Raw genomic sequence first — 17,550 nt, 5'->3', positions numbered from 1 at the left:
TTTTTTCTTTCTTTAAAATTGAACCATAAACATAAGATAAAGTTAAGGACGAAATCTAAGACCATTATCACAGACTTGATCATGGCAAAAAGCCAAAGTAATAGATGGAAAGATTATAGAAACAAACATCATCAGAAATAAAATGAGATTTATTTGCAATTTATAAAATCGTTTCTTTTCATATGCATTGCATCGTAATGCAGACAACAACCTGATTATCAGAGCAGCATTAAAAAGAAATAGAGGACATAGAAATTGAGATTAATATTAAGCATATTTTATTCTTGCCGATTTGTTTTTTTATTCATATACGACTGACCTCATTCAGGAACCTCTAAGAAAGCAAGGAGTAAGCAGTATCCTCTAACTTTACTATGGATGATGTTAGCTATATACTAGTAGATGATGTTAGCTATATACTAGTAGACGATGTTCTCTCACTAAATATTTAAAAATTTCGTGACTTGAACTCATCTATCCCATCGAACTTGACATAAAGGATGCAACAGATACAGTTAAATCTGCCCCACATCTTACCTTGCATCTAGGAATTAACAATGAGGGTTGGTGGAAAAACCAAAATTTATGACATAAGAGATGATTTCAGATGCCCAATTGTGCACTTTCCATTTCCATATGTAATAACAACCAAGCAACACCTCTAACGGAGTATATACCTCTTAGTTGATACGATGTTCCAGGGCTTGCATTTCCTATCATGATTTCCTTCATGTGGTTGCTACTCACACAGAAGATATTAAACCAAGAGTTTCAAGTGGTGAAATTGATATCGTCCCTTTGTAAATTTTATGGACGCCATCACGAGTTGGTTGACCATTTCGGAATATATCCGTTTCACAGTTGATAACCGAAAGTAACTAAAGTTCCGACCCCTTTCTCACGATTAAACTTTTTATCTGGTTTGTTCTAACAAATGAAACATGACAGGGTGGAACAGACTCTTCTTACCTTTCTGGAGCACACCCTCAGTTTTAGTGGGATTCGTTCGAAAATAAATATAAAGCAACTATGTTTATTGAACATAAAATAGATGAAATATTAAAAACGGTACCAATTTGTCTGCACCAATCAATGTCTCTTCATGTAATGGCGCTCTCAGTATAATGATGATTATCACGAACCCCCTTATCAGTTTCCTTAATAATCAGCTAATCATGCTACACCAGTGGTACTCATCATGTTGCTCATAGTGAAAACAACGTCTATGATACGTTTTATAGAACTGACTCGCAATAGACAAAAAAAAGGTATAACAAAAATACTCCAAAGCAAATTCAAAAAGGAGAATTTCATAAAAACTGGCATAATCAAAGCTATTAATAGACGGAACAAGTGAAAGACAACTGGTATATAATATTCCCGACTTGGTTCATGTATTTCTTGAAGAAAGTGGTGAGCTAAACCTAGTTGAATAGCACGACAAACCTCACACTTGTATATTGAGGTGGACATCATTGGGTGGATAACCTAAACAGGTAGACATAATAGGTTAATGTGACAAAAACTGAGTACGGATTTATAGATTCAATAATGGTCAATAATGGGAATTGGAACATATCGTTGATTAAATTTGACATAGATATTCCATAACTGTCAACCATTGTCTGATGAATTGCGTCTATGATAACAAGTTCATAATATAGAAGCTAATTCCATATTTTTCTAAGTCCCGATATCAACCAACCCTCATTATCTATATCGAGATGCTAATCAAGATATAAGACACACTTGTCAGTATCTGGTGTATACTAGCTGTTGTTTTTTCGATAGTTCAGGAGTTTAACTTCTTTCACGACGTTAAAGGATAGTGTGAGATATAACAGTAATGCCCGTAAAACATTTTCAAAACACAAAAAAAAATTTAGAAAGTAAAATCACTAAAATATCAAACTCCGAGGAAAATTCAAAACGGAAAGTCCCTAATCAAATGGTAAAATCAAAAGCTCAAACACATCAAACATGTCAAACGAATAAATAACAACTGTCATATTCCTAAATTTGTACAGACATGGTGGATTGATTCAACCTGGTTTTATAGCTAGCTAAACCTCTCACTTGTATGACAGATGCATACAATTCCATTATATTGATAATGATGTGTGAACAAAACAAACAGACAAAATAAGTAAAAATGCCAAAAATTGGGTACAGCAGTCAACATTGTGTCATAATCTAAAACACTATGAAATCAAACAAATATGTAACAAAAACACAAAAAGGCATATAGCCAAGCATATAAACAAAACTACAAGACAAGAACACAGTATAACTCAATTTCGGGATGTATAAGAAAGATCCACGTCAAATGAAGCCGTATTTTGCATTGTTTTTGTGAATTATTGGTTCCCAAAGCTCATTAACATTGTTCTTGTTTTTGACTTTCTAATATTTAATCTGAGCGTCATTGATGAGTGTTATGTATTTTATATTTGTAAGTACTATTTTACAATTTTTATTTTTTACAATTCTTATTTTTTGTTTGGGGGGGGGGGGGGTATAAAATAAAAGTAAGATATAGAATATGTATGTATATGTTGGTAAGTGTCGAAGAGAATATCCTGGTGAGTTTCTCCAATAAGCGCTCAGTAGTGCTGTATACTTTTGCTTTAACCATAAGTTATGTTACTTGTCCGGAGACTATTATGGTATTTAAATGCACAAGACCGTAAAACAGTTTCTCGCTAGCTGAGAAACAGACTCGCTGTATTGGTTAACAACTTATGAAGATGATTGTAAAACGTGTATATAATGTTGATCTCAGTTGTTCTCCATCATCACACCACTGGAGGAGTTATTGCATTAGAATCACACATGTCAAATTAAATGCAGTTTATATACTGAAATAGCAAGTATGTTTTCAAATTTGAAATGATAAATATATTCTTGAGATGGGGAGCATTATGATCATGTCTGAAAACACTCTCTGTTACCATAATGAAATTTCTTCGTCATTAGTTCTAGGTCATCGAACAAATTTGTCTTTTTTTTACCTAACAGCCGATAGCATTAAGTTTGTAGTTAAAGGTACATTTATTGGTTAGTTTGCTTGTTAGCTGAACCGTGACGTCATTATTATGTTAGGTAAACTACCCTCCTTTGAGAGTAGATTAGTCTAACAGATAACCAATCTTTCTGTCTGTATGACTATAGACTACTTGGAGAGGTGGGTAGTATACCTTACCTAATAATGACACGGTTCAGCTAACAAGCAAGCTAACCAAGGATTCTACCTCTCCCTTCACACTCAATGCCATCGGCTAGAATTTATGCCCTACAAACGAAATTGTAAAACACACGATACATTTTATATTTTTTATTTCTCTGTACAAACACTTTATTCTATACATTTATACACAGTTACTATATAACATTTCATAAAAAACAAAACAATGAAAAAACTGTAACTTTTCGAAAAATAACAAAATCAGAGATAATCTCACAACTTCAGGGTTTGTTTTGGAAACGAATTATGGCTACGGTTAATTATAACCACTCACCAAAATATAAAATAAACATAAATCATGTACACTAGTGCAAAATGATAGCATAGGCCCAGTAAACCATGTTTCGCCACTGACATGACTAATACTTACTTGCTTTCAAATGTTTCAAAAGTTCTTGATGAAAGCATATCCTGACAAGTATTAGGGACGCTCCGATTTTTTACAGCACTAGGTCGATTGCTTTGCTGATAGATTGTTATTTAAACACATTTACACATATATCTAGTTTTCATTGATAGCGAAAACGTCTAAACCCACAAACAATTCACCGATAAACACAGCTTAAAAGTTTCATGTGGGCCAATGCACATTAAAAGAAAGGCAATCCTTTGTTTTGTCTTGTGGTGTACCTTTCATGTTACACGGTCAATCATGATAAGACATGTTCGTTACTGACATTAAAATCCTTTTCCTATTCAAATAACATTGAAGTTTAAAACACAGATGGTATGTGAATATAGCTGAGATAATCTCAATTCTATGAAGCACTGGAGTAGATACAAGACTCAAGATATAAAAAAGGTGTCAAAAATTGTGCTGACTCGGAATTAAATATGCAAAAAGTTTGAGGTTTCATTTTATTTGGCATTACTTGAGAAGATACAACGGAAATTCAAAAAGTTATAGAGAAAGGCCACGTCCAACAAACTTAACTCATTTTTTCTCAAAAGGCCACGCCTAACAACCTTAACTCATGTTTTCTCAATGATAATATAACCGAAGATCTGTTACCGATATCAAAATGAATATATCTTATCAATGTTTACTCAAAGATACACATGTAGGTTTATTCACTGGTTATTAATTCTCATACATCGATAAATATCCATTTTTCAGGCGGTCGTCATAATATATTTTTTCAGGCGGAATGTTTTCGTGAGACAGAGTTAACGGTTTTCCAACTTTATTCTCCTTTACTTTCAGGAATGACATAACTTCTTCTGTTAACTCCATAACGACGTAACCAGTTCGTGGTCTCTCTGGCTTTTTTGGTGCTGATAGAGTAGCGAAAGATGAGTATTGATCGTCTACTTCCGATATGTTACGTGATTTAATTTCTTTTCTATGTAAAGTATTTCGCACACAGTCTTGAAAATTTGCGTCACGGAAGTCAATATGAGACTCGTCGTCACTAAGATCGCTTTCCTTTGATTTGACCCAGACCCTTGTGTTTTCGTAGTCCATGAGAATCTGTTGAGAATTATTTAGACTATTTTCGGACATCGTGTTTCCGTCCAGTTTTTTAATGTTAATGTAAGAATGGCGGACGTCGTGACAACATGGTGGACCCTCTTCTGGATTTGGAATTAAAACAACACTAGGAACAGACATATAATGACTTTCCCTTTGATGAAGAGGAGAGTTTTGATCTTTGAATGCTTCATCTAGAAGTTCTTGGAAATTATCGCTTGTTGCTAACTTATCTTCACTGTTAAAAATCCATGTTTTCTGTAAGGTACTAGGTATGTTTGATTTCCGGTAGCTTGGTACAGTTCTGATACAGTCGTCTTTTGACCTGCGACTAGGTGGGTTTGGTGCCATTGCCTGTGGAAACGGATCATCAATTGGCGGTGGTGGTGGCGGGGGCAATGGTGCCAGTGACATATTATCTAGTTCGTCCTGTTGGTAGGTCCTGAAAGTAAATTTACATAACTATGTAGTCTATTTGTCAAAATAGTTTAGAAGATGGAATATTGCATGTCACTCACTAATTTATCCACACATCACATCGTCCTTATACAGAACTCTTTTACTCTACATTAAGCGTGCTAAAATATAGTTGGAAACTTATGATACATGTTATTACATAGAAACTCAACCTTGTCATATATAGCTCCAAGATGACTAAAAAACTGTTTTTGTAACAAAACAAAAAAATCTTCACGTTTTTCATTTTAATTAACCCATGTCATTGTCATTGATTCTATCACACGACACTGTGCACTGGATATCCTGGTGCGAAATACACGACAAATACAAATGATAGTTAAATAAAGTCTGGATCCGATTCCTATGAAGTATAATTTTGTTTCTGTTTAGAAAAACTAAACTTTATAGACTTCGGATTATTTAGAGGTAGGCATATTATCATGAATATTGAAGAAGTTTTGCGTTTCTCCTCTTTTGTCAAATGTCATTTTGTGGTTGGGTAGCTGACACACAAAACATCTTTTTTTTTTCAAATAAATGATTGTACCTTTCGAAATTATGTATGCAATCTCCACCTATGTCTGTCTGTATACCCCGATGTCTGCTGTCGGTAATGAATACAGCTGTAATTAAAATGATATTTGTATAAAACTGTGAAATAAATGTTATATTTTTTTAGAGAATTGTGTGTTTTTTTGTATCCTAGATGTCACAACTACGGAATGTTTGTATTGACATGAAACAAAGAGAGGGCTCAATAAACCTCACATGAGACAAGGAGCGAGCTCAGTAAACCTCACATGAAACAAAAGAGAGAGGGACCCATGAACCTCACATGGTACAAAGAGAGAGGGACCAATGAACCTCACATGAAACAAAGAGAGAGCCCAGTAAACCTCACATGAAACAAAGAGAGAGCTCAGTAAACCTCATATGAAACAAAGAGAGAGCTCAGTAAACCTCAAATGAAGCAAAGAGAGAACTCAGTAAACCTCACATGAAGCAAAGAGAGAACGCAGTAAACCTCACATGAAATAAAGAGAGAGCTTAGTAAACCTCACATGAAACAAAGAGACAGCTCAGTAAACCTCACATGACAAAAAGAGAGGGACCAATGAACCTCACATGAAATAAAGAGAGAGCTCAGTAAACCTCACATGAAGCAAAGAGAGAACGCAGTAAACCTCACATGAAATAAAGAGAGAGCTTAGTAAACCTCACATGAAACAAAGAGACAGCTCAGTAAACCTCACATGACAAAAAGAGAGGGACCAATGAACCTCACATGAAATAAAGAGAGAGCTCAGTAAACCTCACATGAAGCAAAGAGAGAACGCAGTAAACCTCACATGAAATAAAGAGAGAGCTTAGTAAACCGCACATGAAACAAAGAGAGAGTACAGTAAACCTCAAATGAAACAAACAGAGAGCTCAGCAAATAAACTCATCATAGATACCAGGACTAAATTTTGTATATACGCCAGACGCGCGTTTCGTCTACAAAAGACTCATCAGTGACGCTCGAATGCAAAGAAGTTAAAAAGGCAAAACAAGTACAAAGTTGAAGAGCATTGAGGACCAAAATTCCTAAAAGTTTTGCCAAATCCAGCTAAGGGAATCTATGCCTGAGGTAGAAAAGCCTTAGTATTTCAAAATTCTATATTTTGTAAACAGTTAATTTATAAATATAACCATATCAATGATAATTCATGTCAGCACAAAAAGTGCTGACTACTGGGCTGGTGATACCCTCGGGGGAATAAATCTCCACCAGCTGTGGCATCGACCCAGTGGTTGTAAAGAAACTCATCATAGATACCAGGACTAAATTTTGTATATACGCCAGACGCGCGTTTCGTCTACAAAAGACTCATCAGTGACGCTCGAATCCAAAGAAGTTAAAAAGGCAAAAAAAAAGTACGAAGTTGAAGAGCATTGAGGACCAAAATTCCTAAAAGTTTTGCCAAATCCAGCTAAGGGAATCTATACCTGAGGTAGAAAAGCCTTAGTATTTCAAAATTCTAAATTTTGTAAACAGTTAATTTATAAATATAACCATATCAATGATGATTCATGTCAGCACAAAAAGTGCTGACTACTGGGCTGGTGATACCCTCGGGGGAATAAATCTCCACCAGCTGTGACGTCGACCCAGTGGTTGTAAATAAACTCATCATAGATACCAGGACTAAATTTTGTATATACGCCAGACGCGCGTTTCGTCTACAAAAGACTCATCAGTGACGCTCGAATCCAAAGAAATTAAAAAGGCAAAAAAAAGTACAAAGTTGAAGAGCATTGAGGACCAAAATTCCAAAAAGTTTTGCCAAATCCAGCAAACCTCACATGAAACAAAGAGAGGGCACATTAAAACTCACATGAAACAAAGAGAGGGTTCAGTAAATCTCAAATTAAACAGTAGAAAAGAGAGCTCAGTAAACCTAGCATGAAAAGTAGGGTCCAGAAAGCCTCACATGAAACAAAAAGAGGGATCAGTAAACCGCACATGAAACAAAGACAGGGTTTATTAAATCTCACATGAAACACAGAGAGAGCTCAGTAAACCGCACATGAAACAAAGACAGGGTTTACTAAATTTCACATGAAAGATCATGAAACAAAGAGAGAGCTCAGTAAACCGCACATTAAACAAAGGAAAGCCCAGTAAACCGCACATGAAACAAAGAGAGAATTCAGTAAACCTCATATGAAACAAGAGAGGGCTCAATAAACCTCATATTTAAATAGTTTTAAAGCTTCATACAAATAAGTTGATATTATGTTGACCAATTGGTTGCCTTTTTCTGTTGTTTGCTTTATGTTCGAGTTATTGTCTCTTTGACACATTCCCCTTTTCCATATTCATATTTTATGATCCAATGTGGTTCATACCACATAATTAGGTTTGAAACGATATGTATTACACTAGATACAACGTCATATACTTTCTTCAAAGACTTAAGGTCGTAAAAGTAATTGTTAATGTTTTATGAAATCAAAGTTTGGATAGTTGTCTCATTGGGACTCATACCACCTCATTAAAGCACTATTTACTAGGGATGTCGAAAGTTCTGAAAAGTAATACTCGAATACTCGGTCAAGATATTCGCGAGTACTCGAGGACTCGGATGAATCTTAAACGTCTATTGAAAAGATTAGAGTTTTGGTCGGATGCAGTATTTTTGTTATTACCTTTTTATAAACCTAGTAATTATAATTATATGACAGCCTTTTACATCTTAACGAAACAAAACGTTTTATTGCAGAACTCAAACTGTATTATAAAATCTCTCATCTTTTTTTGTGTCAATAAAACAATCAATGAATTACAGATCACCGTTTCTACAAATAACCTATCATAATAGCATTGTACATATTGTTTATATTACGTGAACACACGTTATGAATTAAAATGTAAGAAAACAATTACATAACGCATGCGGTCATCGAACCGCAAAAAAAAGTGAGAACACTGGAATTGTTTAACATAATTTCAAAAGTTTCTGATCTGACATACTTTCATGACTTTATTATCTCTGTCTTTAATTCAATTGTTGTTTCCTTTGGATCTTAATCCTATTTATCTTTACCCCCGTGACCTTAATGTTATCATGTTACTTGCTTTCTGTTCTTCTCTGTTCTCTTAGTTCCACCATTCCGTCCAATTGGAATGCTGCATCATGGTCCCAGTACACGGCGTTGTCATGATGGAAGCTTTCTTCTCGTACTCTGGGTTTCCTGTAATGGCGCAAATAAAATGTCACTTTATTTTCCGGGATTTGCGTTTTGGTGGTCGGCTGTGACGTCCAAATTATGTTTGTAAATAAATGCAACAGTATGTATACCGGTGTTCAAAAGTTATAAAAAAATTGAGAGAAAATTAACATATCCGGCTAACAAACTCAAATCGATGGAAATACATCAACTATAAGAGGACATCAAAGGAACAACAGGAACACTGAAGAGCAACAAAAACAAACGCCAGCATACATAGAAATAAACTATTTGATAACAACCACCATATTACTTACTCGGAACAGGACATTTTAAGAATAAATGGTGGGTTGAACCTGTTTAATGGAAAGCCAAACCTCCCACTTTATGACAATTTAAAATGATCTATCGCTCAAATAACAACAGAAGCACAGCACCAAATAACACACGCAAGAACATTCATCACAAAGAAATGCACAAACAAATAATATAATAGTTCGCACAACATGCAGACCACAGAACAATTAAAAACCAATTGTTCAGAGAACAATTGAATGTCTTTCAACCAATAAGGATCTGTTTTGATATGAAAATATTAAAAGTCAGTTGAAAATGTCAGTTCCTATGGCTTGATGATGTATAAATATGAATTTAAAGCAAAGGTCAAAATCTAGAACTTCAAATATATTGATGACCTAGACCTGACCCCAAATCAAAAGACCCTAGGTCTGTAATATGTATAGTTAATGAGTTATATCACTTAACGATTAATTTTATATATAGGAGGGGCAAAAACTCCCATTTTATGTCTACGCAACCTTTTAACCAAAATATATAAGTTACGACATGTCGCAACTAACAATTTAGTAAAAATAATTTGTCGATATCTTATAAGGTTAATGAAAATGACTGAAAATAAGCCAAAATCAAAATTTAGAATATGACCTGACCTTTGACCTTGACATAATTTTCATTTTTTTGGACGAAGGATCTTAAAACAAAAGACCCTAGGTCTCTATTACTTATGGTTTACCAGTTAGAAATGCATATCACTTATATCATATACAGTGTGGCGGATCTAGAAATTTTCATAAGTGGGGGTCCACTGACTGACCTAAGAGGAGGCCCGCTCCAGTCACGCTTCAGTAATTCCCTATATAAGCAACCACATTTTTTTCCAAAAAAGGGGGGCCCGGGCCACGGAAAAGTGGAAAGACCTAATAATAATAATAATAATTAGAACAAAAGCTATAGGTCTTTCAACCGAAAAGATTGAAGGTTGAAAGACCTAATAATGAACACATTCAATCAACGACAAACATCAAAAGTTTTCAATAAACAGTGATGCTCGTACGTAACAAACATGCAATTTACAAACTGTATTCTTTATTTTCACAATACTTGTCTAAACAATTGTCATGCAATGATGTTATAGAAAGGGTATTTTATAGGTACATATGTAACAACAGTTATCCTTTTAATGTATTATCACACATTGTATGATATGATTATTCTGATTCAAGGTTTTCGTAAGTTTAATTTTTTATCTAGTCGTATAGGTTGAAGAAACACACAAATTTTGTTACTTGGGAAATATATATAAAAAAATGATTAATGGTATTTCCACAAAAGTCGTTTATATTATTTTATGTATTGCCAATTAAAAAGCAATATTAGCAACGACGTTGAATAATTTAAAAATGTCAAACTCTATAATATTGCGTCACTCAATCACATGAAACTAGATATAAAGAATCTTATTATATATGATATGCATACACAATAATTATTATTGAAAACAGACGTTTATACTTACAGCGATCTCCGTTTTCTATAGTAACATTTAAATAAAACAATGGTCACAACGATTCCCAGCAAGAGTGCGAATGGTGTGTAAACTGAAAGTATACAAAATAGGTTATTCAACTTCAGTCAGAAAAAAACTGAAAGTATAAAAAATGGTTTATACAATCTCATCCAGTAGAAATTGAATGGTGTGTAAACTGAAAGTATAAAAAATGGTTTATGCAATCTCTTTCAGTAGAAATTGAATGGTGTGTAAACTGAAATTATAAAAAAGAAAATCAATAAAAATACAGAACCCCAAGGAATATGCAAAACGAAAAGTCCCAAACCAAATGAAAAAACCAAAAGCTTAAACACATCAAACGAATGGACAGCAGCTGTAATATTGCTGCCTCGGAAAAGACAGTTTCTTATGTAGAAAATTATAGCTTCGACCTATTTTGACGGTCATTTGTGAACAAAACATACAGACATAATAGGTATGCACAACATAACCCGACACGTGTATAAACTAAAAATAAATTAAACACGGTCAAAACATCGTTTCCTAGGAGAACTCCGACTGTATGTAAACTGAAAGTATTAAACACGTTCAGGACAACAGAATGACACCAAGAAAGAATCGGACTTTTTTTTTTAATATTGTAAACCGATAATGACAATGCTATTTTATTTAATTTTTTAAATCTACAGCAACTTCACATTAAACAGTATTTTTTCTTCTACTAAATTTTCATCCTATTACCTATTGTGAATCTTCATCTAAATTTATATAGCGGTTGTTGCATTCATAGCAAGATATGTGTACCCTGTCAACATATCGATTCCATTTAGATTTTCGCAGGTTTCACTTGGTTTCTATCTTTAAATCAGATATGCAAGATATGACCATAGATAAAGTATTGTAAAGTAAGAGTTCTCATCAAAACTATTCGGTATAGTTAATGAATAGTTCCGACAGCTTTTTAAATGAAAAGCAAATGTCTGCAAATGTCCGAATGTCTGTTAGTACCCACTACAATGCATTATTTGGGAGTAGTTTTAGTTGAGCACTTGTGAATTAAATTAATAATTGGTTTTGAATAAAGTCAGAAGAAATTTCATAATATCATGTACATCTATGTGTATGATGAGACTCTACTTTCGTTGATAAAATCGGGATAGATAAAAAATGTATTTAAGTATCTAAGGCTTTATCAATTAAAATTTTTCGTTTTTAAACAAGGGCGGCACATGTATCTACAATGTAGGTTTTATTTTTTGTTTAAAATGCAGCAACAATGTACACATTATGTTGTAGTTTTATAATTCACCAGGTTATATCACTATGTTTAACTTGAACAACAATACGATCGTCCTTTTGATACATTGGTTGGTATATTGCTAGTCCGGGAAATGTTCATCATCTCAGACAGTTGACAGTGGTTCTCTCTTCTGGTATGACTTATAAAACACCTTTCTTAAGTTCTCCGTTGAAAAAATATTAATTATCACAAAATTCGGATTCCAACTGCTTCAGTTAAGATTGACTTTAGATTGGGTAACGAATTTATTCCTTCCCCAATAGCTCTTACATAAACATTTTTAGTTATGAGCCATATAACCGAAAGGATCGTGAAGTACATGTACGAAAATTTATAGCAAAATTTATCTGGCGTCAACATAACGTAGAAAAAAATAAAACATTAATTTCTAAATCATTTTATGGATAATTAAAGAATATTATTCTGTTTTATGTGAAACCAAAATCAAATGTTATCGGAAGTATTGTAATGTGTTTCTATAACATATTTTTTTTTCAATTGTTTTCGGATATCCTTCAATTCAAAATTCTTCGAAATTATTACAAAATAGAAAAGTGTTTCCATTAACATGGTTTTTGCAAAATATAATGTGATGGAATAGATTTTAAAAACGTATTAGTTGATTTATATTACGATATTGTAAATTACATTAATTAAAAATCTTTAACATTTAACATTTAGTAAGTTTTATTAATTCTCAACTATCTATTCTGTGACGAGTAAAAGTAAAACTCCTCCGTGTATCCTTAAAACATTGGGAGACGTGATATGATTGTCAGTTTTATACTCATATACGAATATATATATAAACGTAAATTTAATCTAAAAACCTGCAAGATAAACAACAGATTATATTATACATAAATATTCACAAATATTTTTTTGGTGCATTCTTACAAAAATCAATACAATTTATAAGTTTAAATCATTCATTTTCTAAAATAATCCAAAATACAACAAGACAAAGTCACACATGTGTTACTCCACACACCTTTCATCGGCGGTCAGGGACAACTGGACACAACAAGACAAAGTCACACATGTGTTACTCCACACACCTTTCATCGACGGTCAGGGACAACTGGACACAACAAGACAAAGTCACACATGTGTTACTCAACACACCTTTTATCGACGGTCAGGGACAACTGGACACACCAAGACAAAGCCACACATGTGTTACTCCATACCTTTCATCGGCGGTCAGGGACAACTGGACACAACAAGACAAAGTCACACATGTGTTACTCCACACACCTTTCATCGACGGTTAGGGACAACTGGACACAACAAGACAAAGTCACACATGTGTTACTCAACACACCTTTTATCGACGGTCAGGGACAACTGGACACACCAAGACAAAGCCACACATGTGTTACTCCACACCTTTCATCGGCGGTCAGGGACAACTGGACACAACAAGACAAAGTCACACATGTGTTACTCCACACACCTTTCATCGACGGTTAGGGACAACTGGACACAAAATAAACCCGATATGAGTCAAATAAAAGGCTCTACGTTAACCTTGACAAGTGTCACGTGCACTGTTCCGTCTGGATAGTCAGTTACTTGTGTCTTCACTTAAACAATGCTTGTAAGTTAAGACAATTTTTTTTATAAATTGCTATTGTATATTCTCATTTAAAATAACAGTTAAGGTGCTCTTATTACAGATATATAACGACCCTATACATCAATCACAGATGGAAACCTATATATTGGTTAGTACTTAAAGTTATGCCATTATATATGAATACCTGTACCCGTTAATATGATAGTTTCCCGCTGTATTCTAAAGGAGCAATAAGTACGAGATATGAAAAGAATATAATATGATTCTGTTCATTCATTAATTTAAGTGAATTAATAATTCGTTATTGGCAACCAATTTGGTTCAATTTTCAAAAAGCAAAGAAATATTGCTGATAAAGTATTCACTCGCAAGTGAATTATTTGACCTCACCGATCCCGTATTCAGGTGACCTTCAAATTAATCCAATATCTTAAGGTTGTTAATGCATGTTTAAATCTTGGCCAGCCACTTAGAAGGAGAGAATGTCAACATTGAAAGTGAAACAAAGGTAAAACATTAAGTTGACTGATTCGACAGATAAAACCGACTTTTTTATGCAATCTATGACATAGATAACTATAAGTCAAACATAGATAGAAAGTTTCAATTATACGAGGTCGCTATTTATTAATTTGTATGTCTATATTAATAATGGGTTATATGACAATCGAAAATCTGCTGTCATCATCTCGAAAGAAAATTTGATGGCGTCAAGACTAAAAAAAACACGAAATTCTGATATAGATATAGTATCGAGTACATGCAGTGCTTACTGTTTATTTGAAACTTATTATTGTAATTTGAATTTACGTTTTGTTATGTTATAAATCAAATATTAGAATTTAAGTCAAATCGGTGAATATGATTGACATCTAATGCCCCTTTAAGTAGCAACGAAGTTTCGAGTAATGCTAAAATTACGATATTAATTAATGTAAAATAGATTAACATACATGCTGTGCTTAATGAAACTGTCCAGAATTCATCATCGGGTCTGGTATTACATTCTGCATTAGTTGAAACACTGGTGACCATTGTAGTTACTGGAATGACTACATTAAATAAAAATATAACAAAGTCACTATATAGAAGTCATATATGAATGAAAAAGAAATTACCTTATTACAAGCAGCTTTTAACTTTATTTTTATTTGTTTTTATAAACATGTATCTTTAAAGCTATTAATGATTATTACGAATATTATGGAATTTTATGCTACTGTTTTTTTCGCTTTTTATTTCGCCATTGTTCCTTAAATCGTAACTACAATCCCCTTCCCTTTCATAAATGTGACCTACCGAATAAGACTATTGACCGGATTTGTTATCTTATAAGCAACACGACGGGTGCCACATGTAGATCAGGATCTGCCTACCCTTCGGGAGCACCTGAGATCACCCCTAGTTTTTGGATGGGTTCGTGTGTTTATTTGTTAGTTTTCTATGTTGTGTCATGTGGACTTTTGTTTGTCTGTTTATCATTTTTAGCCATGGCGTTGTCAGTTTATTTTCGATTTATGAGTTTGGCTGTCCCTCTTTCGTTCCTCTTTGATTACGGACTTTCCGTTTTGAATTTTCCTGTGATTAAGGTAGTATTGTGACTTTACTTTATACATCGTCTAAAGTTTTGATTAAACAGAGTGATCCTAAGGGTCTTTTTAACAAAAACCAACAAGACCATGATTTAATCACAAAAAACGGCGAAAATGACAAGCAACAGTAAAAAAATAGCAAAACCTCAGGTTCTAAAATGAAATAAGTGGTGTTAAATAAAACCCCGTGAAAAGAACACACAACGGCTAATTTTGTCCGTAAACTTTAGAAATTAATGAAACAATAACAAGATGTATAATATCATAAAGATGTTGAACGATAATAATAAAAATACATACGTGTATACATATTCATTTATCTTCGTTTGGCTCCGACATTTATATTGTATATTGATAATCCATTTTTTTTTATAAATTGATCAAAATGATTCTAATGATAAATAATCAAATTAATATTCAACAAGGAAATAAAAGACTTGTGTTTTCAATTTATTATTTCCTTACTTTTTGAATGAGTGTTTATAGATCAATCATTTCCGGGAAGTTTATACAATAAATTTAATATTTTGTTTCACAGTCTGTCATACTTACACCGTTTAAATAGTTAAAATTAAATAAGCTCTTATTTCGATTTTGTTTTCTTGTCATATACATATTTGGGACGGAGTTTTAGTTTGAAAACGAAATTTGATTTCAAGGGGTGGGAGCTGGGGTGATGTTGGGTAAAGATTTTGAAAATGTATACCCTTGCTTGATAACAGCTGAAAATACAAAATTTATTTTCGAGGGGTGGGGCCTGGGGTGATGTTAGGTAAATATTCTGAAAATGTATATCCTGGCTTGATAAGAGCTGAAAATACAAAATAACATGACATAAGACAGGATTCAAAGGGATATTCTGCACACAAAACTCTGGAAAAATGTGTACAAATTAAAGGTACAACTAAAGGAGTAGGTCCGGTAAGGGCTGATTTTAGCCTCAAATTTCTGACGAAAGATTTTTGTACACTATTTAAATACTTAAGTGTCTATTTCGGTTGATTCAATAAGTTTATGTGAAAGATTTTAACTGATTTACTCATTAAAAACGCTCCGATTCAAGCTTAAATATGAACAATCTATCAAGTATGCAAAAAAATGTCACTTTTTAAATGTTTTTTTTTCAAGAATGAAAGTGGCCGCATCCATGTTCATCCTCAACCTTTATATATCTTATTGTATCATCAAATAAAACTTACATTTCAATATTATGAATGAACAAAAATGCGGCCACTTTCATTTAAGACGGAAACCTTCTAAAAATTAACTTAAATGCTAAAATTGAGAAGATTTCAGATTTTTATAAATTTGGTGTTTTTTTTTATCAGTGCTGTTTGACCTTTTCCCGGCATAGATGCTTGACTGACTGAGTATGTATTGAATGGTAAGTGATGTATGCATTGCCGGAAACGCACTAGCTATATAAACATCAGTTAACTAAACTATTGCCTTGATTTATTTAGGTGTAATACCACCAAATCATAGTACGTCAGATCCGGTTGCATTCGGGAAAAGGTCGAAACATTTTTTTTTCGAAATTAATCCTACATTGCATTGCAGTAAAAAAATCTGAGTCGTAAACATATATCTTTGGTGTTTCAAAGTCAAACTATTATTTTTATTTTTTTTAATTTTAATTTTTTTTAATTTTTATTTGGTGTTTCTATAGAATATTTTGGAAACTTGAGATTACATTGTACATGGTTACTAAAACTTGTACACAGGAAAAAAAGGGGTGAATATACGTGTAGTTATCAAAGGTACCAGGATTATAATTAAGTACGCCAGACGCGCATTTCGTCTACATAAGACTCATCAGTGACGCTCATATCAAAATATTTATAAAGCCAAACAAGTACAAAGACCCAAAATTCCAAAAAGTTGTGCCAAATACAGCTAAGGTAATCTATGCCTGGGATAAGAAAATCCTTAGTTTTTCGAAAAAATTAAAGTTTTGTAAACAGGAAATTTATAAAAAGACCACATTATTGATATTCATGTCAACACCGAAATGTTGACAACTGGGCAGGTGATACCCTCGAGGACGAAACGTCCACCAGCAGTGGCATCGACCCAGTGGTGTAAATAGTTATCAAAGGTACCAGGATTATAGTTTAGTACGCCAGACGCGCGTTTCGTCTACATAAGGCTCATCAGTGACGCTCATATCAAAATATTTATAAAGCCAAACAAGTACAAAGTTGAAGAGCATAGAGGACCCAAAATTCCAAAAAGTTGTGCCAAATACGGGGTGAACAGTTGATTAACAGCCAGTGATGGTTATTTTCTTATATGCAATGAAATGTTAGGTGAAAATTTGTCTATAGTACTGGATAGGATAAAACTACCAATTTTACCAAATATTTCTCTATAAGAAACAA

The 17,550-nt window shown here is 33.4% G+C and overlaps 1 protein-coding gene across 1 annotated transcript; it reads right to left on the bottom strand.

Moving 5' to 3' along the window:
* Positions 1 to 3,319: 3,319 nt before the first annotated feature.
* Positions 3,320 to 15,703, bottom strand: LOC139492050 (uncharacterized). The gene is made up of 6 exons (XM_071280157.1): positions 15,470 to 15,703; positions 14,531 to 14,629; positions 10,705 to 10,786; positions 8,797 to 8,912; positions 5,722 to 5,797; positions 3,320 to 5,157 (listed from the first exon to the last, which is right to left on the bottom strand). The coding sequence occupies exons 1-6, from the start codon at positions 15,483 to 15,485 to the stop codon at positions 4,326 to 4,328; spliced, it is 1,221 nt and encodes a 406-aa protein (XP_071136258.1). The 5' UTR covers positions 15,486 to 15,703; the 3' UTR covers positions 3,320 to 4,325.
* Positions 15,704 to 17,550: the final 1,847 nt, after the last annotated feature.

Source organism: Mytilus edulis, chromosome 10 (assembly GCF_963676685.1).
Source record: "Mytilus edulis chromosome 10, xbMytEdul2.2, whole genome shotgun sequence".
Taxonomy (NCBI): domain Eukaryota; kingdom Metazoa; phylum Mollusca; class Bivalvia; order Mytilida; family Mytilidae; genus Mytilus; species Mytilus edulis.
This window is presented reverse-complemented; position numbering and strand designations above follow the sequence as displayed.

Bases quoted from the DNA above. Each gene is read 5' to 3' on its own strand.
- LOC139492050 (XM_071280157.1), bottom strand. The intron at 8,913-10,704 runs GTAAGTATAAAC...GCGCCATTACAG, and splicing joins TATAGAAAACGGAGATCGCT to GAAACCCAGAGTACGAGAAG. The intron at 5,158-5,721 runs GTACAATCATTT...ATTTACTTTCAG, and splicing joins TGCATACATAATTTCGAAAG to GACCTACCAACAGGACGAAC.